Here is a 27,160-nt window from a genome sequence, read left to right on the forward strand (position 1 = left end):
TTGATCCTTTTTGTTAAATTGTTAAACATATTCTTAACCTGTATTGTGCTCTATTGAAATAATCTCTTATTGCTCACTTAGATCGTATTTTGTCTTGTATTATACTATATAACCCATTAATATAAATATATATAAAATTTAATGATAAAAAATAAGATAAAATAAAATAATAAAAATTTTATAAATATTTTAATTTTATCTTTTTTTTTTTAAAAAAAGACTAACGACAAAAGAAGAACTTATTATTGTAAAGTAAAACAAGATAAAAATAATAAAAATTTCAAAAATATTTTTATTTTATTTTTTTATAAAAAATTAATTAAAAAAGATAAACTGATTAGAGTAAAATAAAATAAATTAAAAATAATAAAAATATATAAAATGTTCTGGTTTTATCTTTTAAAAAAATTAATATTAAAAGAACATCATATTCATTATTGATAAGGTTATTTAAAAAAAATATACACAATCTTGGCGGTAAAGATCTTAATTTTAGATTCGGTTTTGGTTTTAATTTTTTAATTTTAATTCAAATTATAAATTATTACTGGTCATATTTAAATTATTAAAAAAAATTAATTGTATGAAATATAATCTTATTTTGTATATTTTAACACTCAAATACAAAACACTATTAGTCATTGTGTCATATTATTTTTTATTAAAACTAATATTATAATTCAGTAGATCAATGAAAGAAAAAGAAACAAATGATCACATGGGATCTTTTTCAATGGACATTATTAAAACTTTTTTGTTGAAGCAAGTTCTACATGCAATAAAAGTAATATATCCAACTCTTGATAAATTAGAATGTCTTTTAAATATACCGATACTAATTTTTTTTTTATTGCATAATCTCTAATCAAGAGAGTGATGAGATGAAGAAAGTAATGTGCCAAGCGAAAAAGTCACTTGATAAACTAACCTTCTATTAATGTAAAATTGATGAGAAGCATCACGAGAAATTTGATTATATAGACGTATACGAGATGAATAATAAATCTTTTGATAATGTAACAAAGAACTTGTGTCCATTGCAAGAAAAGTCTGCAATTACGAAGACTTGTGTGTTTACTAATTTATCCGATAAGAATAAGGACGCTGAGATTTTAGACAACATGCCATCATCATTTTGCAAAAGAATGCAAACAGGCGTCAATAGAGAAGGAAGGTCGAAGCTAAAATTAAGACTGAACTTCCAAACAAATAGTATAACTCATAAAACAATGCAAGAACATATGAGTAAGTTTGTAAGGCAAGAGGGCAAATTAGTAGGAGCCAATAATCTACTATCTATCCAAAACATAGCTTTTAAAGCGTTTGCTATTACACGGCCGCTAAAATGCCTAAGTTTGAGTACAAAATTCAATTATCAAGCAAAATAGTGACAACTAGACAACGCAAAGGCCGTTAACTTTCAATATAGACAATGCATGGTTAACAAGTAGAATGAACTCTGCAAAAAAAAAATAGAAAATGGTATTCAAGTAATCTTCTATCTCAAAAGTATTTCATATATTTACAAGTATTTTTCAGTATATTATTTGAATATGTATATTATAGATAACCTCTTTGTTGTATGAAAAATCTTAATTGTAGATTCAGACCACCACAAGACATGAAATTGAGTGAGGACTTGGTCAACATAGCTATGTACATCTTTAGTGATGATAATGATATAACATAAGGATTATTTTTAGCTTTCTTTTATTTTTAATTTTAGTTATCTCTGTGTCTAAAATTGTAGCTTTGTGTTAAAAAGGATTTGGTTCATATTTATGACACAACTGCAACCAAAAAAGATCTGTTTTGTCTTATACCTAAAAATCAAGTGTCTGAACTGGTAATGAAGTTGATGGCATTGAAGGTAACATCAAATCTTAGCATAACAAAATTAAAGAATATTTGGTCCCTTTCACCATCCTTTGTGGTAAGTTAAAATCTTGATTGTCTCATTTTAACAAGGTAAAATAAATAACCAATGTCCTCAAACATACTTAGGATGACGTATCATTATATATGGAGAATCAAGATCTACTAAAAAAATATGCACATTATATGCCACCAATCCGTGACCTTCAATTTGTAAGTTCTCATTAATTATTTGCATTATTTTTATTGTAATATAAAAAGTACTCAAACTTGTATTCAAACATATTACATCCTATTTGTTATATAGATATATGTCCTAATCAAAGAGAACGAAAATCACTGATATCTAATGGTAATGAGAATTTCTAATAAAATACTTTATCATTTAGACTCTCACTATAAGGTTGAAGATGATGAACCACACAAACACCATTTTAGAAATGTAGTAAGTTCACCTATTCTACATACAAAGCAAATATTATATTTACTTTAAATAATAAAGCACAATATTTTTATTACAAGGAGTGGCTCTTTCTAAAATAATATTTTCAGAGAAGTATACAGAATGTGGTATACAAAATATAGTGATTTTTTAGGATTAGAAAGTCCGCAGGCCAATAGGTATTCTTAAGTGTATAAATAGGTAATTATTAAAATTGTTAGTTATTTAATTTAATATATATATATATTGCTTTCGACTGTCTTGTGTGGTATTATATGATACATTGTTACACAACAATAATTTAACTGTATTGATTACGCAATGAGTAGATATGTAATAGAAATTTACTCCTGTAGTTTTCTCAAAGATAACTTTTAACATAGACAATTATGCTCGTTAATTACACTAATACATGTGTTAACACTTATTAAAATAAATTAAAGCTGCATGACAGAAGGAGTATAATGTATTTAGCATTAGATTTCGACACCAGAGATTGAAATACGATACAAGCAGATGTTAACAAGAGATTTTAATTATGGTGGCTTATGATACACTAGTAGCATCATTGGAGAATAATTATTCATCTCTTCCTTTTAGACTTAATACGATAGACAAATTGTTTTATTGTGCATTTTTTTATTTCTTTCATTGTGAATCACTTTATTGTTATCCTAGTAAGAACTTACTCATAATTATTATTAAACCTCAAAATCATCAATGTTATTTACCTCATTTTTTTCTTTTTTTATAGTGAGCTTTTTTTATTAAAATAAAAAAATAAACTGTACAATATATATTTCATAACTATAAAAACAAAATTACTTAAAACTTGAATAATAATGATCTATTCACTAATCATACTAATTAGAGAATCCTTATTATTATTATTATTATTATTATTATTATTATTATTATTATTATTATTATTATATATGTGCAAATACAAACTTGAATATAATTATGATTAGTTTAACAACTAGTGATACAAGAGAACATTCTTTGACTCCTAAACCTCATTAATTATCATTGTTTTGGTATAGTATTATACAAGCATGACCCGATAAAGTATTCTTTTAAGAAGAAGTTGTTTAGTAATTTATTTTGTAGTAAATATGACTTTTTTTCAATCCCCCTGTTTGGACTTGTAAGTGGTAAGTGCTAAAGACTATATAACGATCGCTATATAGACTGAATTAGTTTACTACTTTATAATAGCAAATACCCTTATAAAAAAGAGTTACCAAACAAGAAAGATTTAAAGTGCAATATAAACAATATAAACATATCAACGATTCACCAAAAATGCTACTATCATTAAATTCTCCTCTAAACACTAAAACATTCTTGTCTTGCCTATTATTATACGAAACCATGCCTAAATAATTTTCATGATTATAAAATAAATCAATATTTGAACTGTCCCGTTATAATTATACAATGCTAAAGATCTACGTACCTAACCATAAGTAAAAGGCCAAAAATTGATCATCCTTTATGTAAGATATTAAACACGTCAACTATAAAACAATAGTCTTCAAAATATACAGGAATTCTCTCCTCCTCAAGCTTCCATTAAAAAAATTAAAATAAAAAAAAATTATAGAACACTAAATAAGATCAATGGCTCATTCTTCTTGAAAACACTCACCCAACGCAACCAGAAATCAAATTCCCTTGTTGCTTGAAAAAGGGTAATGCAGAATTCATTGTAACATTTTAAAAATGTAAAATCAAAGGATGAAAATGACATTTTTTTTCCTTCCTTGAGACCAACATATCTGTATTTGTAGTAAGTATAAGGCTTTTACTCAGACAAAGGATTCTACAACCTTAAACCATTAACTATATCATATTACAACAACTTCATTGCTATCATACGGAATATTCTCATCATATACCTACAATATAAGCAAAACAATATCATTAGTACTAGCTAATAAGAAGCAAATAACATATTATTGTAACTTATTGACTATATACTTACAACTTCATCATCTTCAATGTTCACCTGATCAACCAAGTCATCCTCAAATATATCAAATTCATTGCCTTCTAACCGATTAATGTCTCGACGAACATGACAAGTTGTTCGATTGTAGCCCTCCATGCCACACTTAACACATCGATGTTTTCTTTCATTGAATTGTGCAGCACTTCCCTTTGTCCTACATATTCTTGGGTCCCTTGGAATACCATGTCCCATATCATTGGTTGCAAGCCCAGCTCTAGAAGCATTCACTTGCACATCCGTTTTCACACTATTTACATCATTAGCCAACTCTTTTTGTGTAGCATCTTCCTCCCTAAATTGTTTTAACAAATTCATAGCCACTTTCCGTGTGAAGATAAATATCTTGTTATCTTGGCAAGCAATGTTAGCTAGTTGTCTAAACTAGTCCATCAAACAACGATATTGACTTAGAATCAAAGAATCCCACCTAAATTCAGTCGTGTTTTGTAAACCTGCTTTGGCAGTCTTGGTCCACCTAGGCAAGACTAATTACCTTGGCAACTCATCTATATTTTTATACACTAACACACAAACTATATGTTCACAAGGTATGCCAAATGACTCCATTCTCATGCATGAACAATTGAACTCTATCTCAATGTCAAGAAAAAAATGCATGCCACATCTCATTTGACTTTCGGTCCAAACCGACAGAGTAAATCACATAAGAGCTAGCTTGCCTCATGTTTATTACCTTCATTGATGCATCTTGTACAAGGATTGGTTGGAACAGATGAAATATAGATAGAGTGTAAACATTGGCAGCACTCCTCTCTAAATGTTCGAAACATGTTTGCATACTGGTTTCCCATTCACAGATGCAAGGTCAGCCTGGACCTCTTTCCACCGAGTATGGTCAACACATTGATTAAAGTGTTGAATGAACTCAACCAGATTATACCTTGAATTGACATACTTTGCAATGATCGAGTTCAATCCCTTACACTGAGAAGTAGTCCAAAAATCAGCAAAAAATTTTCCTCTTATATGTGCATTTGTCCACAAATGTCTCTCCTCATACATATCTAGGATCCAATTCTTGTTTTCAACACCAAATTTCTCAACAATTTCAAATCACTTTTGATGAAATACATCAATTTCATAGTCGCATAGCATACATTTTTTAAATATGAAGGTGAATTGGAGCTTGCCAATATTACTTGTTGCATTGCGAATCAGCTGCTATGCACATAATCTATTATGTTCATTAGGAAACTCTTTCTCAATGGCGAACTTCATTGATAGATCACCATCCGTGATAACCAAAACATGTGCTTTCCCATTCATTGCCACCTTCAATTGTTGTAACAACCACCTATATGTGTCTTTTTCCTCATTGCAAATTAAAGCTGCAGCAAAAATAATTGTTTGGTTGTGATGATTGACACAAGAAAATACCACCAATGGACACATATATTTGTTCCTCTTATGGTAGCAACAAAAGCCAGCACATTGTCAAATACTGAGTAATCTGCCCTGCTGAGACCATCACACCAGAATAAATTGCAGAAAGTACCATCGACATCTATGTGAAGATTAAAATACAGAGAAGGGTCATTTGTTGCTTGATCTTCTAGATACTTCAAAACTGCATATGCATCACCCGGTACTGGCACCTCTGTTTTGCTATTTTATTATACATGTTCTTTGCGTGATGCTCATAGCCACCTGCCTGATTTGCTAATGCCCGATATATCTGCCCAACACTAATCTCACCCTTTCTGATGTTAATCATGTGTCCAATATCAGCATCAGACATGAATCTATTCCCACGAAGCTATCCGTTCAATTTAGAAGAAGATGACTGTGTCCATCAGAAAAATAAAAAATAATCCAACGACCACCAGGTACATCTAGACGAATCTTCATCATTGCACTGCGTCCACACCTTGTCTATGGCGTGGGTTTTTTTCTTACAGTTTTCAGTGTCATAATTATTTTGTGGGCTAAATCCTTCACGATGACATACAAGGTTCTTCAACTTAAGTACGCCCGCACGACTCTTCCTAGTCCTGTTCTTTCGAGCACTAAAACCTCTTGTCCTTGCATACCTATTATAGAACTCAAATGCAATGTCAACATAAAAAAAGTGAAGGTGACATACATCTTCGTCCTTAATGTTCCGAAATTCAATCATCCCAATGCATTTATATATTTTTTTTTCTTATAGCCACATCTGACGTTTAGCGCGCACTTGCTTTGAAAAGCGTGCAGCCATTCTGTGAAGTTGGCGCTGGCATTTAGCGCCAGTAGCGCGAATATGATTCTTAAAGAAGGCTTCGTTGGCTTAGATTCTCATTAGTAATTAGTTTTATTTTTTTTTTTTGGTAATTAGTATTTCAAAACACAATCTTTTAGGTTTAAAATTTATATTCTATTTTATTTTCAAATAAAATTAGGTTAGATATAAAAGGAAAAAGATTCGGACTCTCTCTTCTCTCTTCTACCTCATTCTAGACTTTACACACATTTTACAACCCAAGTTTTTCTTTGAGCCATGAGCAACTAAACCTTCCTTGTTAAGGTTAGGAGCTCTGTTTATTCTATGGATTAATACTATTGTCACTCTATTTTAATTATTCTATGGATTTAAATTCAAGGATTACTTTCGTTCTTCATCTTATGAATTTGAGTATATTGGAAAATAACTCTTGTTCTACATGAATTCTTGTTGATTCTTGGAAAAGTTAACTCACTTGAATAACAACTTGAAAGTAATTCCTCCTAAATCACTAAATACTTGGACTTAATGGGATACGTGATATATAATCCTCTTATATTTGGATAATTAGGAATTTTGTGGCTAATAAACTAGAATTGGACTTAACCCTTTAATCTATATTAAGTGACCAAGGAATTGGCAGTTGATTAGGTTAGAGGAGACTAAATTACTAAGGAATCAGGGTTTAGTCAATTAGGGTCTTGCCATGAATTGGATCTTGCATGATTAAAATAGTTGGTAAGAAATATTAATCCATAAAAATAAATACCTCTGAAACCCTAACTATTCTCTCATATATTTCTCACACCAAATTTACTGTTTTGCTTTTAAATCCCAAAACACCATTTTCTGCTTGTCTGACTAAGTGAATCATTCAATCATTGTTGCTTGGTCCATCAATCCTCGTGGGATTGACCCTCACTCACCTGAGGTATTACTTGGTACGACACAGTGCACTTGTCGGTAAGTTTGTGGTTTTCGAAATCTGCACAAGTTTTTGGTGTCGTTGCCGTGGATTAGAGTGTACTAGAAAATATCTCTTTTCTAAATTGAATTCTTGTTGAATCTTGGAAAAGTTATTTCACCTGAATAATAATTTGAAACTGAATTTTCAGAACTCTCTAATTATCTAAATTTTATATGATACGTGACATATAATTATATCATCTTTGGATCTTTAGGGTTTTGTGTGGCTATAAACTAGGGTTTGAACTTAAACCCTCTAATTAGATTGAGTGACCAAGGAATTGGCAGTTAATTGAGTTAGAGGAGAATTAAATTACCAAGGAATTGGAATCTAATCACTTAAAGTTGCTATAGATTAAATCCTTGCATAATCGAAGTGGTTAATAAGAATTATTAATCCAGAAAAGTAAATATCTTCAAAACCTTAACTATTTTCTCATATAATTTTCATAACTAATTTACTATTTGCATTCTAAATTTCTCTGATTATTGTTTAATGCAATTTGAACTCTCAAACACCCCTTTTTGCTTGTCTAACTAAGTAAATCACTCAACAATTATTGCATGATCCATCAATACTTGTGGGATCGACCCTCACTCACCTGAGGTATTACTTGGTACAACTCGGTGCACTTATTGGTTTGTTTGTGGTTTTCAAAATTCACACCATTGGGCACATGTTCTGGCGTTGGCTCCCCTATGCTAGCACTGGACTTGGCCTCTTGAAGCCTGGCGCCAACTTTGTGTTTCTTCCCTGGAAATGTACTTGTGTTTTCTTGTTCTTTTATCCCGATTACTTGAAAATAAATCCTGAAAACACAGTTATTCTAAAACAACTTCAAACATATGCTTAGTCATAAAAACTTCACTTAAAAACATAAGAACTTTGATTCAAACCTAAGAAAACTATTCAAAAAGAAGCCTAAAAACAACTAAAAATGCCTAGGCATAAATGATGTGAAGTACGGCTCCTTTGTAATTGATAGTGATGAAAATTCACAAGTTTTGTTTTATTATTATCATCAATTTTCTAAGGAGAGAACCCATGAACTGTTGGCCAAGCTTGGAGATGTGGTCACTGGTTCAAGAGGATCGAATCGGGATCCTCAATCTGTAGCAATTCCAGGAGCCTCTAGTTCTGTGTCTGTTGTTGCCTCTTTATCTTTACTTTTATTTGGTGATAATCATTCTTTTGTTAAGCTTGCGATTACGATTACAAATATTCCTAGGATGATACTGGCTTCAAAGGAGGGTGGAGAACCAGATTCTGTGGAAGATGTATTGCGAGATGACGATGATGTGGAGCTCGCCATGATTGCTGAAGATAGTGATGATGATATAGGGATGAATGTTCCGGTTGGTCAGGGTGGACCGGTTAACCATCGAGTTATGAAACTCATCAATATCCACTACACTTTTCAAATTTAAACCTGGCATCCATGATACATCAGCTCCAACAGGGTTCCAAGTTAGTCAACGATTTTAGAGCAAAGAAGAAGTTGTTTTAAGTGTCAAGACTTATAGCATCTATCGTGGGGTTGAGTATATATCGTTGGAGTCTAATCACGTCAAGTACCATGGAAAGTGTAAGAAATTTGAAAAAGGTTGCATATGCTTGATTCGGATCACTCTTCACCAGCGAAAGGATATTTGCGAGGTCAGAAGGTATAATGAACTTCATACATATCTGGCCATAAAGATTTCTAGTGACTACAGAAAGCTTGATTATCATGTCATATATGCATTCATCTTTCTTATGCTCAGAGATGATGATGTGATGTTGATTAAATTTAAGGTACTACAGAATGCCACCAAGCCAAATTTTGGTTTTAGATTGAGTTATAGGAAGATGCGGTTGGCTAAGCAGAAGGCAGTTGTGCATATTGATGGGAATTTGAAAGAGTCACACAATGAGTTGCCAAGATGGGTTCTATGTAACACCCTAACTACCAAAGTTCACACTTCCGGCTACACCACTCTGATAGTTCGGACATTACGATAACTTTTATACTATTTAATACTAAAATACGAGCCTGTTTAAAACTTTAAACCGCAACACCACTCCCGAAAACACTTTCTTTCAATAACGTACATCCATAGATACCATACAACTTACAAAAACTCATAAAGGGTACATCCATATATATACATATACATATATAATATTACAAGCATTAACCAATACAATTCCTATTCCTCTTACAGGATATATCAAGATAAAGGCGAGGGTTCAATAAACTATAACTAAAACAATACAGAGTATCTCAACAACTAAATAAACTCTTCGTAACTTCTACGCCCATATCCTGAAAGGAGAAAAATGTAGGGGGGTGAGAACATCATCCTCGAAAGGGTTCTCAGTAGAGGGTTTTTGGGAATTACTGTAATAGAATACGTGAAGATAAACCGTACCAGTGACTAATAACCGTCTTATGCCTCTTTTCAAAAACAATAGTTTACAATAAAAGTAAAGTCGGAAATCTTTTCTGAAAGAGGAACCATTCAATTCTTAAAAACTCAAAAGCCTTTTAAAACGATTTATCTATGCTGAACCAAAACAGCCTTTCATATTTTATTCCAAACCAGAAATATAAAACCGAAATCAACCATCGGTTCATCTCATTTCAACCATGGCCCTAGGCCCAAACAGTCCAACCATCAACCAATCACCACAGTCCAACAGAGTCCCAGTAGCAAACACAAATAGGAAGATGCAAGCACAAACAAACAGTTATTGCAAGTAGAACAATTAGCAATTATTCACATAGGCAAACCAAGTATAATATGCACACCCAAACAATTTCACATAGATGCATATGATGCATGCCTGTCCCTAGTGGCTGATGATATCATCTGTCGGTTACCAAGCTAACCCGACGTGTCCGGTAGCTAACCCGGACACAGTCTCTCTGTTGCGCATTATTATCCTTAGAGGGTATCTGTGCCCTATCGCCATTAGAGGGTATCTGCGCCCTGTCACCATTAGAGGGTATCGGTGCCCTGTCACCCTTACAACCAGAGAGAAAACACAAGCATTTTCACATACAACATTCATCTCAGCCATCCGGCTCATGGTTCAATCCAGAACCAGCCAATTTATCAATAAATACAGCCCTTCGGCTTAAACTCATAATTCATAATCAGCCATATGGCCCATAACTCATTCGGCAACCAACCATAAATCAATATCATACACAGCCATTCCGGCCCATAACAAACAGCATTTCCACCATTCAACATCATCAAATTCATAAAACCGGCATTTAAGCCATAAATCACTTTTCTCAAGCCATTTCACTTTGAAATCAAATTTCAACTCTTTTCAGCTTTGGCTTTAAAGATCTCATTCCTCAAATCATCTCAGGCTCATAAGCCAAACTTGCTCAAAGTGAGTTCCCTTTTTAAAACAAAGCCACTCTCGGCATTCTCTTTCCAAAACTTCCAAAACTATGGCAGTTTAAGGATTTATTTAAAAGTATTCAAAATCACCCATCCAACAATGGGATTTTATAGCCAAAAGTTTCCCGGCAAGTCCCAAGTCTTTAGGGAAAGTCAACCTATAACAATTCCTTAAAATTCATTGAAACTTAAATCATGGATTCTCGGTTTAAGTAAATAAAACTGAATTTATTATGAAACCGACCATACAAAATCACAAGTTCTAACCCGGTCCAAAAATCAACTCATTTGAAAAGGAACCGGTTCATTTGAATCAAACCACTTTCAGGTTTCTTTTTGGAACCCATTTTCCTAACTCTTCCAAAATGCCTCAAACTTAATTGCTCAATCAAAAGTCTAGATTCTTTTGAAATCACTAAAAGCTCATTTTTATATTGAAATCAATATTAGAGCATCATTCTTTCCTTCAGTGATTCAAACGGTAAAAATAGTTCATTTCTAAATAAGTCAAACTCAAGGCATAAAGTTCACTAAATAAATTAAACTTGAAAATATAAATATTCTCTTAATAAATCAAATAATACAACTTCTCAAATCCAATCCTTTTTAAATAACTTTTCAAACAAGACTAGGATTTTGTAGAAATTTCGGCAGCACCTCCCCTAAAACTTGGACTTTTGCCACCCAATTCGGGTCCCAACTAAACCGTTTCTCATTCCTTTTCAACAGCTCAAAACCAGAAATCAATTCAAAGCAAGCTAAATCCAACAGTCGCCTCAGTGGCATATCTCAAGAAAACCATTTCAAAATCAACTCATTATCAACCGATTTAACTCATTTCCAAAGCTTTAAAGAAACGGTTCAGTAGCAAATCATTTGTCCAAGATCAAGTCAATTAAAGTAAACCAGGCTGAATTCAAAAGTACATTCGACTTTTCACATCATCAAATAATTGACTCAAATCAAATCAATCCTCAACAGATTAAACTCAGATTTCAAATCTTTAAAGAATCACTTCAAAACATAACATTTCACAAAGCCGCACAACAATTCAACCAAACCAACATCCATAATCACTCGAGTCAATCAAATAACACATAAGGCAGATACAATCACCAAATACACAATATCTCACAACAGTATCCATATGTAATAATTCCAATACTTAAAACATAGTTTTTGGAAAGTACCCCTACCTCGAAACGCAAATCCATAACCCAAACGCATCACCGGAACTCTCAATCGACCCGAATTTACCGGCAGCTTACATCACAACTTTGTTCACTCTTGCAGCAGCAAGGACAACCCTTACACGCAACATGTGGCTCCGATAACTTAATCCTAGAAAACATTATTATTGCGAAAGCCTTAAAACACATAACGGGATATGAACGAGGGAAGTTTCAATACAAAGGTACTTACTGTAACTAAAGAATACCGTCTGAACCAAAGAACAGAAGCCTCAGCGGTGGTTTCGACAGCCACAAAATTGCCCTTGGCAGCCAGAATCACTGTGACTCAGCCTGTTCCGTTAGTGGTTCCAGCAACAGATGAAGCAGTCCCCAAAACGAGCATTAGTTGCAACAGAAATCTCCAAACAGAGCCAGCAACTATCTCCAGTAAAGGCAGCGACAACGTCACTTACTATAGCCATTTTATTCAATATAACTAGTGTCAGCAACAATGCTTCTAGGTAGAAAAGAATTGATGGAACAAGAGGGAACCAGAAACAGGGTAAAGCTTACCCAGCAGTAGCAGTTCTCACGGTTCAAGATGGAGCCAGGGCAAGGCCAAAGCAACATCAACTCCAACAACGGCAGCGGCGTTTAGTCGGATTCCAAGACCCAGGAGCAGAGGCAGAAAGGCATCTCCTTTCCTTGATTCGCGCGGCGCTGCTCTTCTCTGTACCCAGCGGTGGAGGACCTCGGCAGCAGAGAGGGAGGCAGTCACAGTGGCTCCTTGACGGCACCAGGGTGCATGATGCTGACAGCGGCGCTCGCGACGGGCTTCACGATGAGGAGCAACCGCGACAACTCAAGCCCCACGAAGACGGCAGCAGCGGTGGCAGTTCTCGGCAACCCATCATCTGCGGCGGCGCTGGGCAGAGACAGCGACGACGTAGCTGGCGGTGACGAGCTTGGACGACGACGGTAGCACAGGCAGCAGAGGCGGCGCGACGAGGCTAGTCCCTTCCTCCCCCTGCACGCGCGTTCTCTCCTCCATCCCGTGGCAATGGGTCGCGGCTCCTACAACAGCAACACGACAGCGCGGCGGCAGTGACGCCCGCCGGCGCCGCGCTTCCTCACCTCCCCTCTCCTCCGTTCGGCCAACAATGTTTCATGGGTGTGGGTCGTGTTTCCGATTCCCCCCTGCTTTGCCTCTTCTCTCTCAAATTCTGTTTCCTTCCTTCTTCATATGGCTGAGTGTTTGTGTTTAGGGTAGAGAGGGGCAGCAGCTGTGGCTGCTTGGGTTTGAGGGAGCTAGGGTTTTATTTTGAAACTTAGGGTTAGGGGTGATTAGGTAATTTCACATGAAATTGGGAATAATATAATAATTGAAACCCAAATTAAATCCAACTCTAATTATATATAGAAAATACTATTTGCTCATCAATTTTACAAATTATTTTCCATAAAATGCCCAAATTAAAATAATTAGAAATAATATAATTAAACCCCTTTATTTTTCCAAAGTAGCAGTATTAATATTTAAAATATTACTTATCTAGTCCAAATCATATAAAATCCTTATTATTTCATAACTACCAGCCTTATACCTTAAATATAGAAAATAATCCAATAATTATAAAATTGGATAATAATCATAACTTATCTCAAGTTCAATAAATCAAAACTTGCCTTAATTATCTTTAATAAAATAATCTCTGGAATTAAGGCTATAAATAACTATATGATTTGAGACTTGATCATAATAAGACTTTTCAAAATTTTTGGGTCTTACATTCTAGGTGTGCAGACAACAATGTTAGATAGTATTGTAGTGCTCAAGACAAGTCTGGAGGCCAAGTTGATGAGTCATCAGCTTATTTTTACCGGCTTTTTTGAATATTCCCATTATTCATCGAGACATTTAGACATTGTAAATCGCTGGTTAGTATTGATAGGACCTACTTGTACAACAAATATGGGGTACCTTGATGGTCACGATTGAGCAAGACAGAAATTCTAATATTATCCTTATTGCTTTCGCACTTGTTGAAGGTGAACATGAGGAGTCATGGCCATTTTTTTATCTCACCTTTGGTAGTACGTCATGCCTCAGCCGCATATTCTAGTTATATCAGATAGACACAATGAAATTAAGGCTGCTTTGGAGGCTCTTGATGGTGGATGGCTACCGCCTTGTACTATCATCATCGAGCCACCTCCACCCATTATCACTCACTCGTGTACCAACACGACATCGCTGTTCCAGACAACGCCTGTTTGGGACATCAGGTACATGCTGCGTGGGAAGTTCTGGTCCCGGATCCATCTGTTACACCTCTAGCGGAATTGCAACTGCTCTGGTCACCGAGGAACAGCTCCGGTGACAAGAACCTTCACCTATGCTCGTACCACCACTCAATGTATAACGGTGATGGGCCTGGATTTGGGACGACATCAAACCAGAGTCCATGCTAAACTCTGTTAGCCCAATGGAGGTGCCAATACTGCATATTACTAGGAAACCAATGATCACTGCCTCTGCCATCCTTCAATATTAAGAAATCTATATTGAGTTCTACATGAGGTCAATGCTATACTCCCCTAAGCAGTGGTAGCGCCTTATCCTCCTGATTGCTATTTTATGACAGCAAAGTATATCAATGTCGTTACCGCCCTCTACAATATTGTATGTCCTGGCTCTAGTATATCAGGATGCACGATCTGAACAACTTCGGTTGCATTATAAGGTATCCATGTGAAGTGTAAATAGGAAATCATTTTAAAGTTTAGAAGTTAAAAATAAATGCTTTAAACAAAAATACTCTATAAATAAAACATGCAGATAATGAAACTACAGTAATACTCACATCTCGCCTGTAATAAGTCTACCCTCAACCTCTATTGCATCACTTTGGAGCCCTTTCTCACTCAAGGTTGGCTGATATCTCGACCACCTACCATCCAATACATTAGGTCAATAATGTCAAGATATAGAATGACTAATAATCGGCATAACACACTTAAGAAACATAAGTACCTCAACACCAATGGGCAATGAAATGCATCAAACCTATCAAGCCTGAAAGAAAGAAAATGCTAAAAGATCCATGACTGAAGTAGCTGTAATATAATAGCCAACTTAATGACGTCCTTATTGACAACACGACACATACATTGATATAACCATGCAAGAGCGGCGAACCCACAATTGTATTTTCTCAAGTCCTACAGCCTAGCCACATAAGGCAGCCACCAAATGTGAAGACGTGTCCCAGACTTGTCACCAAAAAGCTAAGTCGATAATAACATCATAATCTAGGCCCTCGCCTATCTCCTGACACTCTCATCATCTGCATCTGAAGGAATCTCATTGAATGTCTCTTGGAACTATGAACACTTCACTATGAACTTATTAATGCAGTATGCAGGAGGTAACACATTGAGTAGCTCCCAAACCAAGTCCAAGCGAGTCGACTGCCCTCAACAAACCTCTCTAAGTATGTCAGGCATCCACTCAAGTAGTCACCATCAATCAGAAGATCTAGCTGGTATGCCACATCTTGTAACGTAATAGTGCACTTTCCGAATGGTATATGAAACATATGCGTCTCAAGACGCCATTGCTCCACAAAAGCACTAACTAGCAACTCATCCAAACTAAACCAGTGGTCGCTCAGCCTGGCAAGATGATATAGTCCGACATTCTCCAAGTATGGTATGATCCGGTCGTCTAGGGGCATACCATACTACCTCCTCATGCTAGTAATATATTAGGTCAGCTACATAATGTTAAAAATAATTTTACTCAAAATCCATAATAAACTTTTCATAATTAACAAAAAATTATATTAAAAGAATTTCAGAAATAACAAATAACAAAAAAACTATATTAATAATAGCCAAAAACATAATCTCATAATTTATTAAATACCTCATAAAAAATGATGACAATCTTATCCTAAAATATTAAATTCCAATCATACATATATGCAATCTAATCATAGTGTTTTCACAGTGCATGCTTCTATAGCCTTATCCATACAAATCAAATCGCCATAAAATCTACATTCACCTATCACTAACATTTATAATTTAAAAAAAATCTAATTTAAAACAATTTTAAATCATTATTATCACTGACATTTCTAATTTATAAATTCAAATACAAAATTTAAATTACTATTCTAACTAATAGTTATAATCTAATATTTCTAAGTTATAAAGAATTGCTAACATTTCTAATCCAACATAAAGAAAAAAAATTTCATGTACTCACCTCTTCATCGATATTACTAACAATATGGACAATTTTATACAATCGATACATATGATTCGGGTTGTCCTCCATTGCCATGGTTTTAAACTTTGTCGCTTGTGCCTTCAAAAATTTCTCTGGCATTTTTGGGGGAGGGGATTGTGAGTGAATGTAAATTATATGAAGCCAATTCAAACCCTTATATAGGGAGTCCACCAGTAAGTCGAATCAAATCATTTTGATTTATATAGAGTGGCGCCTTCTACACTACAAGAAAAATACCCATTCAGCCACACTTTTTTTAAGCTACATTTGAAAAGCGTAGTCTATTCATAGAATAGGCTACGCTTTTCTCCGTGTTTCCTTTTTATAAGGGAATAGGAAGCACAATTGTGGCATCATTTAAAAAATGTAGCCTTAGATACAATAAAGATCACTTATAAAGTGTATCCTTATATTGATATCTATGAGTACACTTTTCATACCAAAGGAAGCGCTTTTAAAAAGTAACCTATTTGTTATGTTTTGAGTGTGCTTTAAAAGTGATGCCTAATGTATCTAGAGCCAAATACACAAACACTTAGTAATTTTTTGTTTCCTTTTCACCAAATCACATACTCTAGGGTCTGCATATAGCCCTCTTCTCTCAGCACCACAAGACGCAGCCATGCACCCTCGGTCCCCCTCACGGCTCACGAATGATGTCGCCACCTTTCCTCTCTCAGCCCTCCCTCTACCGCGCCTCTCACCATCTGCCATCATCCTTTCCTTCTCAACCCTCTATTTGTCTCTCACCAGCCACCGTCACGGCTTCTGTCACCACTCACTCGCCTCAGAGTCATGACGGTGCTGCGCTGCTTCTCGCCTCTCGGTGATGACGAGTTGGCGACCCTCAGCTACAACAAATGCGAAGTGCGATGGCGCTTCTCTAACCCTCAACAACGATGACTAGTTTTCCTGTCTCGGTCACGACGGTGTTGTCCCCAGTCGTCCTCTTCTTCTCTGCCGCTAGTCTTCTTCTTCTTCTCCTCTTCTTTGACCTCTGCTCAAGTTCAGGTAAATAATTATTGTTCTAATTAGGAATTTTGATGATTGGAACTTCTGATTAGGGGTTTTGATTATTGTTCTGATTAGGGGAGGTTCTGCGATTATTTGTTTTTTAATTAAGAAGCATCATGTTTTCTTTTTAATTTGTTTTTGGTTTTGATGTTTCCTAATTATTTTCAGGTTTTCAGGTACTATGGCTGCTGGGTTAAGGGGTTGTTGGTTTATGGACTACTCTGATTTTCTGAAATTGTTGATTTCTATTGTTGCTTGGTGCACTACTTACATTGTTGTTGCATTTCTTGATTTCTTTCCGTCCGTTAATTGTCCTACAGCTTCCTGAGCTTCAGAGAGGTTAGGGAAGATTGCTTGAGTTAGTTACAAATGGTGTATTTTAGAGGAGAGGAAGAACAAAGAAAACTTTACCAGAAATTATTAGAAGAGATTTAAAAATGAATGGGATAAACACAAAGATGACTTATGACAGGGCACAATAGCATTGGTTGTTTCATGTATCTAACTCTAGTTATTGTTATTGTCTTTGTTGTTTTGTGTATTGTCTAATCTTTGTAAGCTATCTGCACCTAGTGGGACAAGATTATTAAACTTTGTTTGCAAATTTCTTTCTTTTAATTTTGTTTTTTTAAAAGTGGGTTCTTGTAGCTGTGAATCTATTAATATTTTAAAAGTTAAAGCGTATGTATTGTTTGTTTGGAGAATAATTTTTGTTATTCGGTTTAATCTTATGTCACTTTGATTTTTTTGTTTTTGTGGTGAACTGGCCGAGGATCATGATGCGGAACAGGCCAAGGATTTGCTTCGGCGCTTCAACGTGTGTTATATGATTGACATTGGATAACTCGATTTTCTTACTTGAAATTCTCTTGTTGGTATTTTTGTGATCTTTGTTTCAGGAAAGTGGCATGAATGGCAGGCAAAAGGATGAGCAAAAAGGTTTAATATGTTACTCCTCTTGATTTTGAAGTTCTTTGATCCCAGTTTCTTCAACTTTTTGTATTTTAAGCATTCATTTCCTGCTTCCATCATGTTAAGCTGTGTTTGATTGTTTTGTGCTCATCATGAAAACTGGTTCTGATTTTCTATGAATTTGTTAAGAAACTGACAGTCCACGCAATTGTTTCAATCATTTAAATTAATAATGTTGGATTTACTTATAAAATAAACATGGAGACTAACATTGTAATATGTACCAGAAGTTGTAGAGAGACATTTATTCATGTAGCAGAGTCAATGTTGCTACTCCTGTACTTCATTATCTTTATATGGGATTAGGTGTTTATTCGATAGGAAACAGAAATTATAGAATATATTTGCAAATTTTGTTGTTGCAATGTTGCTAGTCCTGTTTCTTACATAGTACTGCTAGTTTTTCTAGTGCTATTTTTGAAACTGCCTTTGTTATTGCTGTTTCTTAATTTTATTACTTGCAAAATTTGAACGTATGTTATTATTTCAACACTGTAAATGGTGAAAGTTCAGCAGAAAAAAAAATGCTAATTTTTATGTTATTATCATCTTTAGTTTCCTTTCCTTGCTAATTCTTAAAAAAACTGCTCTGTACTTCTGATCACTCTTGTTGGTTTCATTAGTGAATTTAGTTTATTATGCATATTATTTTTTATTATAAGGCATATTATTAGTGCTTCTTATCACTCTTGCTTATTTAATTTTTATTAGTGCTTCTGATCACTTTTGATTCCAAATTGATGATTCCATTGTTGATTATATCAGAGGAAACATGAATTCAGAGGAAGCTGCACAAATTCCCAGAAGAACTACTAGGTCTTTAGCTTCATCTTTAGTTAAGTTTTGTTTGCTTTCTATTTCTTTTTGGTCTTTACTTTCATCCTATATTATTATTAGTTAACTGGTTTCAATTTCGTTCCTTGGGTTTGAGTTTCTTCTCCAAAACTTCTGGTTGAATCATGGATAAGAGCATGTTAGCTGGTTTGGAATCACTTCTAGAAGCTGATCAGCAAAGAATGGCATCCATGATGGAATAGGTTCAAATTTGTGACAGGTACCTCCTCTTCACTCTATCTGTTAACTAATTCCATGTGTTTTGATTTGAGCTTCATGTTCCTAAAATTCTAAGTTAGGTCAGCACAAATAGTTTCAGATCTTTGTGGTGCTTGTTGTTCTGAAGCCATAGCCAAGTTCTCTATTAAACCAATGTAACCACTTTTGAATGTTGCATCTGGACGTTAAGGGAACAACATTTTTAATTACTTAGAATGATTGAAATTAAATTTTAATGCTTTCTTTAGGATCTGGAATTGTTTATCTCAGCTGTACGCCAAAGACATCACTCCAATGATAAGAAGGAGCTTGATGAGGCTTTGCAGCAGGAGGTAAGTTGGTAATTCAATTTTTGCACCTTTAGATATGAAATTATAATTTTCGCACTTAAAGTAAATTGGTAATTCATATGCTATCTGATCTTTTCCACTAGAACAAGACAAGTACACTTCAGCAATGCAAAATAGAAAGCAAATTTGGTGATGATTTCTTTTTCTTTCTTAATTTGTGTACTTAAAGTACTGAAAATATACTCCTAAGATATTTATTCAATCAAGAATATAGACAATGGTATCAAGTGCTTCATTCTTTATAATTTCAAGATTTTTTCTTTTTGAAAGAAAGAAAGAGCTCAACATTTATAGTGGAGCTTATTACAATTGAAGAATTAAAAAAAGAAACAAAGACAACTAAAGTAATTCCAAGATTCATTTTCTCACATGGTGAAGCATTTTTATTAATCATCTGTGTTTGAAGTTGTTCTGCAGAGAATTATATCTCCAATAAGCTTCTTATGTAATTTTTGTTTGTGTAGATTCAAGCTGCATTTTGAGCGGACGAAATCAGGAGAACTCCTCCAACACCACAAGATGAGATGAGAGCAGGAATGAGCTACTTCCACGATAAATGAAGAACATAGAGATAAATGAGCGGGTAATCAAAGAGTGACTCCTGAAGTGACAAGGGATGTTTCTTTACTAGCTAGAATGATGGCTGCTAATTTGTATTATTCGCAGATAAAAGATCTTATGTTTGAAGAAATTTATTTTTAGAGAAATAAATTTTATTTTTAGAGAAATAATTTATTATTTCCAAATAGAAGATTTTATGGCTACTAATCTATTATGGCAACCTAAATCTTGTTTAAGGATAATTTTTATTATTTAAAGAATAATTACATAGTATTATTATGTATTTATTTTTATTTTATAATATTTCATTAATTTAATTAAAAATATAGGATTATATATATAATTATATTATTAAATATTAGGTTTTAGAAAAAAATTATTAATATATATACATATATATATAGAAAATGAAAAAAATAATGAGAGATCTAAGGCTACATTTATATACAGTAGCTATAGTATACAAAAAAAAAAAAAAAAAACAAAAGACCTAAGGCTATACTTATAAAAAGTAGCAATGGTATACAATGTGGCTACGCTTTACAGGTGATGCAGTAGTATTGAAAAGCGTAGCCTATTCTGGCAAAAATAGAAGCTGAAAAGCGTAACCTTTGATCCTGGACAGCATCACTTGAAAAGCGTACCCTATTTCCAAACGCCAAAAGCGTAGTCCTTAGTGTAGAAAAGCGTAGCCTTTGAGAATATGCAACGGCCGAATAGAAATCACCCCCAAAAAGCGTAGCCGTAGCCCAGAAAGCGTAGCCGTAGCCTAAGGCATCATTTTTTTTCACTTTTGGCTACACTTTTTAAGTGTACCTGAATGGGTATTTTTCTTGTAGTGCTAGTAAATCGAATCTAGATAATTTAATTTACCCTTCGTACTGTGCACTACTATAATTCGAATCTAGTTAATTTGATTTAGTAGTTGGATCAATTCGATTTATTATGTCGTATGCTAATTCGATTTTAGTTAATTCGATTTACATGTAAATAATATAAATTGGGTCAAATTGATTCGATTTAAATAAAGGTGTTTAGGACAAAGCGTGCAACCTATTTGTGTTTAGGCTAGGACATCTGTATAATTTTTAACCCCAAACTATTTATTCATGTAAATTGTCCTATTTAAATTTATAAAATTCTTAAATTAACAATTTAATTTAATTTAATAAAAATAAACATACTCGTATTATTATTCTTGTATAATTAATTATGTTTATTCGATTTTAAAAAAAATATTTAAAACCGTTAATTTTAAACTAAAAATTAAATGCATATTATTTAAAAATTAAAAAATTTAACCCTAAAAGTTTTAGATAATACAGGAATATATTCTTTTAATTTAAAATTAATGATTTCAAACAGTTGTTTTTCTAAAATATAATAAATATAATTAATTATACGAGAAGAATAATATGGGTACATTTATTTTTATTAAATTAAATCATTAATATAAAAATTTTATAATTTAAAATTTAAAATTATTTGAATAAAATTAGATTAATTAAAAAAACAAAAATATACTAATACGATCTAAAACGTACTAAATTATATTAAATTTGGCCACAAATACACAATTCACTTAATCATTGGACAAACTGCATAATTGAGGAGTAGTTCGTCTACTCATTAGACAAACGACATCCATTATAAAAAAAAATACATCTTGCTAAATAATGCTCTTTTATTTTTATTTTTTTTAGAATGAACGATTCTTTTATTTAGGTTTAATTATTCTTTTAGTTTTTATAGTTTCACGAAATTTTTAATTACGTTAAGTACTTTTTTTTTAATTGAATCCTTACACTAAAATTTTTTTTTTAATTGGGTTTCTACATTTTTTTTCTTTTATTTGGATTTTTAAACTCTTTTTTTTTTTTAGTTGGGTCCTTATAAAATTAAGCTAATTACTGTCAAGAAAGACTTAATTAAAAAAAATTGATAAAAAATTTAATTAAAAAAAAATATAAGCACTTAATTAAAAATTTCGCTATAAAATTAATAGAATAATTAAATATTTCATTTATAATAGAAAAAAATCCCCTAACTCTAACTACGAGCTTCAATTCCTTTTTCTTCTTTTAACTAACTCTGCCAAAACAGTTTACCTAACTAACTCCTTGCACTTAAGCAGTTAAGCTCACTGATCCTAGAAAATAACTTAACTATTCTTATTGGCTTAAGTCATAATTATTATCTTAATCCAACTTTGCATATTATTTTTTCCTTTTTTTTTATATTTATATGTAAATTGTTACAAATGTTGAAATATTACAATTTGTTTAATTTGTAATTAATACCCAAATATTACGTTACATTTTTTTCAAAAGAAATTGATACTGTTTATTTAATTTTTTCTTTTTTTTTTTTACGATCTTCTTTAGTTTGATACACTAAAAATTAATTTATTGTAAATCAAAATTTTATTTAAAAATTTATTATTAATCAATAAATTATTATATATACAAAATATAATTTAAACTTTGACACTTATTTATTGAAATGGATCATGAATAAACTATGTTTTCAAGCAAGTAAGTTGTAATATCTAATATCTAGCAACCAGCATTTAGCAATTCATAGTAAGGGTACGCTATTATTGATAGTATATTCAAAATCAAAGATGGTGTGCTGTTATGTACTTGATGGTACAATGTTGAGTCATTTGTCTTTGTAGATATCTATCTACCCATGCAGAAGCACATGCATGGCACCACATCATACGATCACATACTGACATACCCTCCATTCACACATACACGTTACACAACAAACGTGGATCACTATCACTGAACTCATCATCGCCTGCCAGCTATGCATCATGCATCTCATCCCTCGCCGTCCAAACTCACTCATAAATCAATCACCATATCAATCAATTGGGGTCAACGGACGGTGCTGCTTCATTCATTAACATCAACATTATTATCACAACATAAGATAGATATTCGGATTTTTTTATTTATAATTTTTAAATTATTTACGAACTTAAAATCTAAAACACATCATATATATATATTGCTTTCGAAATGTAAAAAAATTTAAACACAGTGATCTCGAATGCACCCAAGATCTATCTGATCTTTTCATTAAATTAAACATATCTTTAATATACAATATTTAAGGAGTAAATAGCCTGAAAAGATCTCCATTCTGGTATTCAAAAGATAAAGTTAATTGAAATCGTCCTAAAAAATAAACGATTGGTCACGTTAGTCCTTCTGTCAGTTGGATGATGACGTGGAGGACTAATGCCACGTGTCACAAGATGATTGGTTGACGTGTCAGTTCAATAACACCTAGTATGCCACGTGTCAGATCAGTGACACGTGGTATGCCATGTGGCACTTGACATGTAAAAAAGTTATTTATAATCAAAATAGTTTTTGAAAGTTCAAACGTAAGTCATTTTCATCCCTGAAATTTTAAAAATTAATCAAATTAGTCCTTATATAATTTTTTTTATTTTTTTTATAATATTAAATTTAAAATATTTTTTGATACTACTAATTTTAATAGAAATGTAATTGACAATAAAAAAAATTAGTAATTATATCTTTTTTTCTTAAAAATTTTTTCAATAAAATTATCTCTCTCCTTTAATTCTTGTCAAAATCTCTCATATTCTTTTCTATTCTAAAATCTTTTTCTTACATTATTATATTTTGCTGGAATATATATATATATATATATATATATATATATATATACTCAAAATTGAAATGTAGGTATTTGTTAACCTAAACAAAGTTATATGTTCAAAATTAAAATTTATGTATGTTAACCTAAATGAAAGTAATACCATAATGAAAAAAAAAAGATGTATAAATTTTTATTAACTTTGTTTAGGTTAACATACATAAATTTTGATTTTGAGCATATAACTTTGTTTAGGTTAACAAATACATACATTTCAATTTTTAATGTATATATATATATATTCCAGCAAAATGTAATAATGTAAGAAAAATGTTTTAGAATAGAAAAGAATAAGAGAGATTTTGACAAGAATTAAAGGAGAGAGATAATTTTATTGAAAAAATTTTTAAGAAGAAAAGATACAATTACTAATTTTTTGATTGTCAATTACATTCCTATTAAAATTAGTAGTATCAAAAAATATTTTAAATTTAATATTATCAAAAAAAAATAAAAAAAATTATATAAGGACTAATTTGATTAATTTTTAAAAATTCAGGGATGAAAATGACTTACGTCTGAAATTTCAAGGACTATTTTGATTATAAATAACTTTTACATGTCAAGTGCCATGTGGTATGCCACGTGTCACTGATCTGGCACGTGGCATGCCACGTGTCACTGACCTGACACGTCAACCAATCATCTTGTGACATGTGGCATTAGCCCCCACGTCATCATATGCCACGTGACACTTAACGTGACACGTCATCATCCAACTGACGGAAAGACTAACGTGACCAATCGTGTATCTTTCGGGGACGATTTCAATTAACTTTATTTTTCAATGACCAAAATAAAGATCGGAGTATCTTTCAGGAACGATTTTAGCTATTTACTCAATATTTAAGATATGTAAAGTATTGACATCATACGCCTTCTCTTAAAAACAGTTACACGTCTCGATTTTGTATCAAATTTATATAAATTATTACGGGGTGTAAGATTTTAAAAATTTACATGTAAATCACTATGACTTATTGTAGTTTATGTTGAAAAAATTATTGAGTTAAAATCATTGTATGTAATCGCGATGTATGAACAAAAATATGTGCCAAAATTGCTACTTGCTATTGCAGTTTATGGTAAAGAGTGTGTATGCATAAACCACAAGTGAATATCACAATTTATTTTGGAGTAGCATCGCAATTGCTGCTATAGATTATTCATTTTGGATGTTTTCAAAATTTGATTTTAGAGAGTTTTGAGAGAGAATCGCAAGTATCACATACGGGTGGGCTCATAAAAGAAGAAGATAGTGTCTATCGACTAGACGGTGTTGTCAATGTTGTTAGAAACATCAATAAAGAGATTAATACAGAAATTTAGTCTTTGTTAGATTAAAAAAGAGTTGTACCATTGTTAATTAGAGGTAGATTGATAATGATAGTCATAAGATTGATGATACTGTGTTATTGTTTGTTAGATATGCTAGTTTTATTGTCTATTAGTTTTGAGTCATACAATTTAAAGCAGAATATAATGAAGTTATTGATATTGTATTGAATATTTTAGGGAAGATTAGATGACATTCACCAATTTTAATTTTATAAAATTCAAAATTTATTAATTGATTATTGTTGGTAGAATTGTCATTAAAATTTGATGATTAGGATTAACTATTTATTTTATGATACAGTCAAATAGGTGTATTTACAATGTTAGAAAGTAATAGAATATGCCTCTACAAGATTGGACATTCCATACATGGAGCGTTTGTATTGTGCAATCTTTGACCCCAAAAACATACTTAAAAATCAGTTGTTGCGCCATCGTATAAAAGTTTAACGTAATAAGGTGTGGTGGGTATTACTGTGTGTCGGAACTTGATTGACCTTTCTATGTAGCTAGATTGTTCTTTATGTCTTCATCAGTTTTCCACCTATCTCGACATTCGAATCATCCTATCTCATTGCAATTTCAACCCAATCTAGTTCTCTATGTTTTGCACCATTAGAAATAATGTAAAGAGAACTAGTGATCGTACCTGCCAGTTCTCCGAACAAACAATTATCACCTATAAGAAAGGCATCTCAATATTGTAGTTTGAATCAACCGCAAAAGATAGAGATGCAACCAATGCTGGGGCCGGTGCAACTACAGACATCGAACCCGAAACTTCCCAAACCAGATTGTGAATCCAAAGTTGATCTCCCAAGACAGATGATAACATCATCAAGCTTTTCATACAACTTATGTATTTTCAACTCTAGAAAATTTCTCCAACATAAAGCAGAACTTGAATATCTTCATCGGATCCTAACACAAGTGTATCGTACTTTACAGAGGGTGACACTATGACAATCGGAATTTTGTAGAATAGTTTCACCACCCGCTTGGATTCACACACCCCAAACTTCTGTAATATATTGGTTCAAACATCCACGTAACTATTTGATGAAGGGATAAAAATATTCAAAAATTCTTTGTCAGTAAACTTTACACTCCCATTTTTGTTTTTCTAAATCTTCCATTTATAGTACACAAAAACCAAGAAACTATCTTCAATAGACATTGTATTTGACGACTCTATATTACAATCATATTCAATCAGTATTTATAGAACAATTTTCATTCATAAACTACTACTCCCAATGACGGATTCAATTTTGTGCTAATACCACAAGATCTAATCAAGATTTACATGTTGATTTCGTTTGTCCATAAATCGGTATATACAGTAGCGATTTATGCTTTGATTCATTTTTCACATAAATCGCAAGACCCACTAGCGATTTATGTGCAATTCTACAAAATTCTATGACCTGTAGCGGTTTATATAAAATAGAATTAGGATGTGAAAATAACTATTTTTTCATTTGTTGTATTTGGGTAATATTAAATTTTGTTTTATTTAATTGGTGCAAGTTCTCTTACATAATTTTTGTGTAGAGTTTGTATTATTTAGTAAAATTTTAATGAAGTACCAATCTATCTCTACCACTAGAAATATTTAAGAATGAGTGTTATAAATATATTTGTTATAGATTTAATTTCTAGATTATAAGTTTATAACCGTATTTTAAAATTTGATTAGATAGAATCAATTATAAATATAACCTAGTCAAATCAATTAGAAATTAGACTCTTTACTATAAATAATTTCCTTTTATGCTCTCCAAAAA

General features: G+C 32.6%; 1 protein-coding gene across 1 annotated transcript; it reads left to right on the plus strand.

Annotated features, from left to right (window-relative positions):
- Positions 1-6,291: 6,291 nt before the first annotated feature.
- LOC107647129 (uncharacterized) lies at positions 6,292-9,738 on the plus strand. The gene is made up of 4 exons (XM_016351250.1): positions 6,292-6,303; positions 8,554-8,892; positions 9,005-9,445; positions 9,724-9,738. Exons 1-4 carry the CDS (start codon positions 6,292-6,294, stop codon positions 9,736-9,738), a joined length of 807 nt encoding a protein of 268 aa, XP_016206736.1.
- The last annotated feature ends 17,422 nt before the right edge of the window (positions 9,739-27,160 follow it).

This window comes from Arachis ipaensis, chromosome B6 (assembly GCF_059453495.1).
Source record: "Arachis ipaensis isolate K30076 ecotype BB chromosome B6, ASM5945349v1, whole genome shotgun sequence".
Lineage (NCBI taxonomy): Eukaryota > Viridiplantae > Streptophyta > Magnoliopsida > Fabales > Fabaceae > Arachis > Arachis ipaensis.

Coding starts and splice junctions, on each gene's coding strand:
- LOC107647129 (XM_016351250.1), top strand. Junction 8,893..9,004: donor CGGTTGGTCAGGGTGGACCG/GTTAACCATCGA, acceptor CAACGATTTTAG/AGCAAAGAAGAAGTTGTTTT.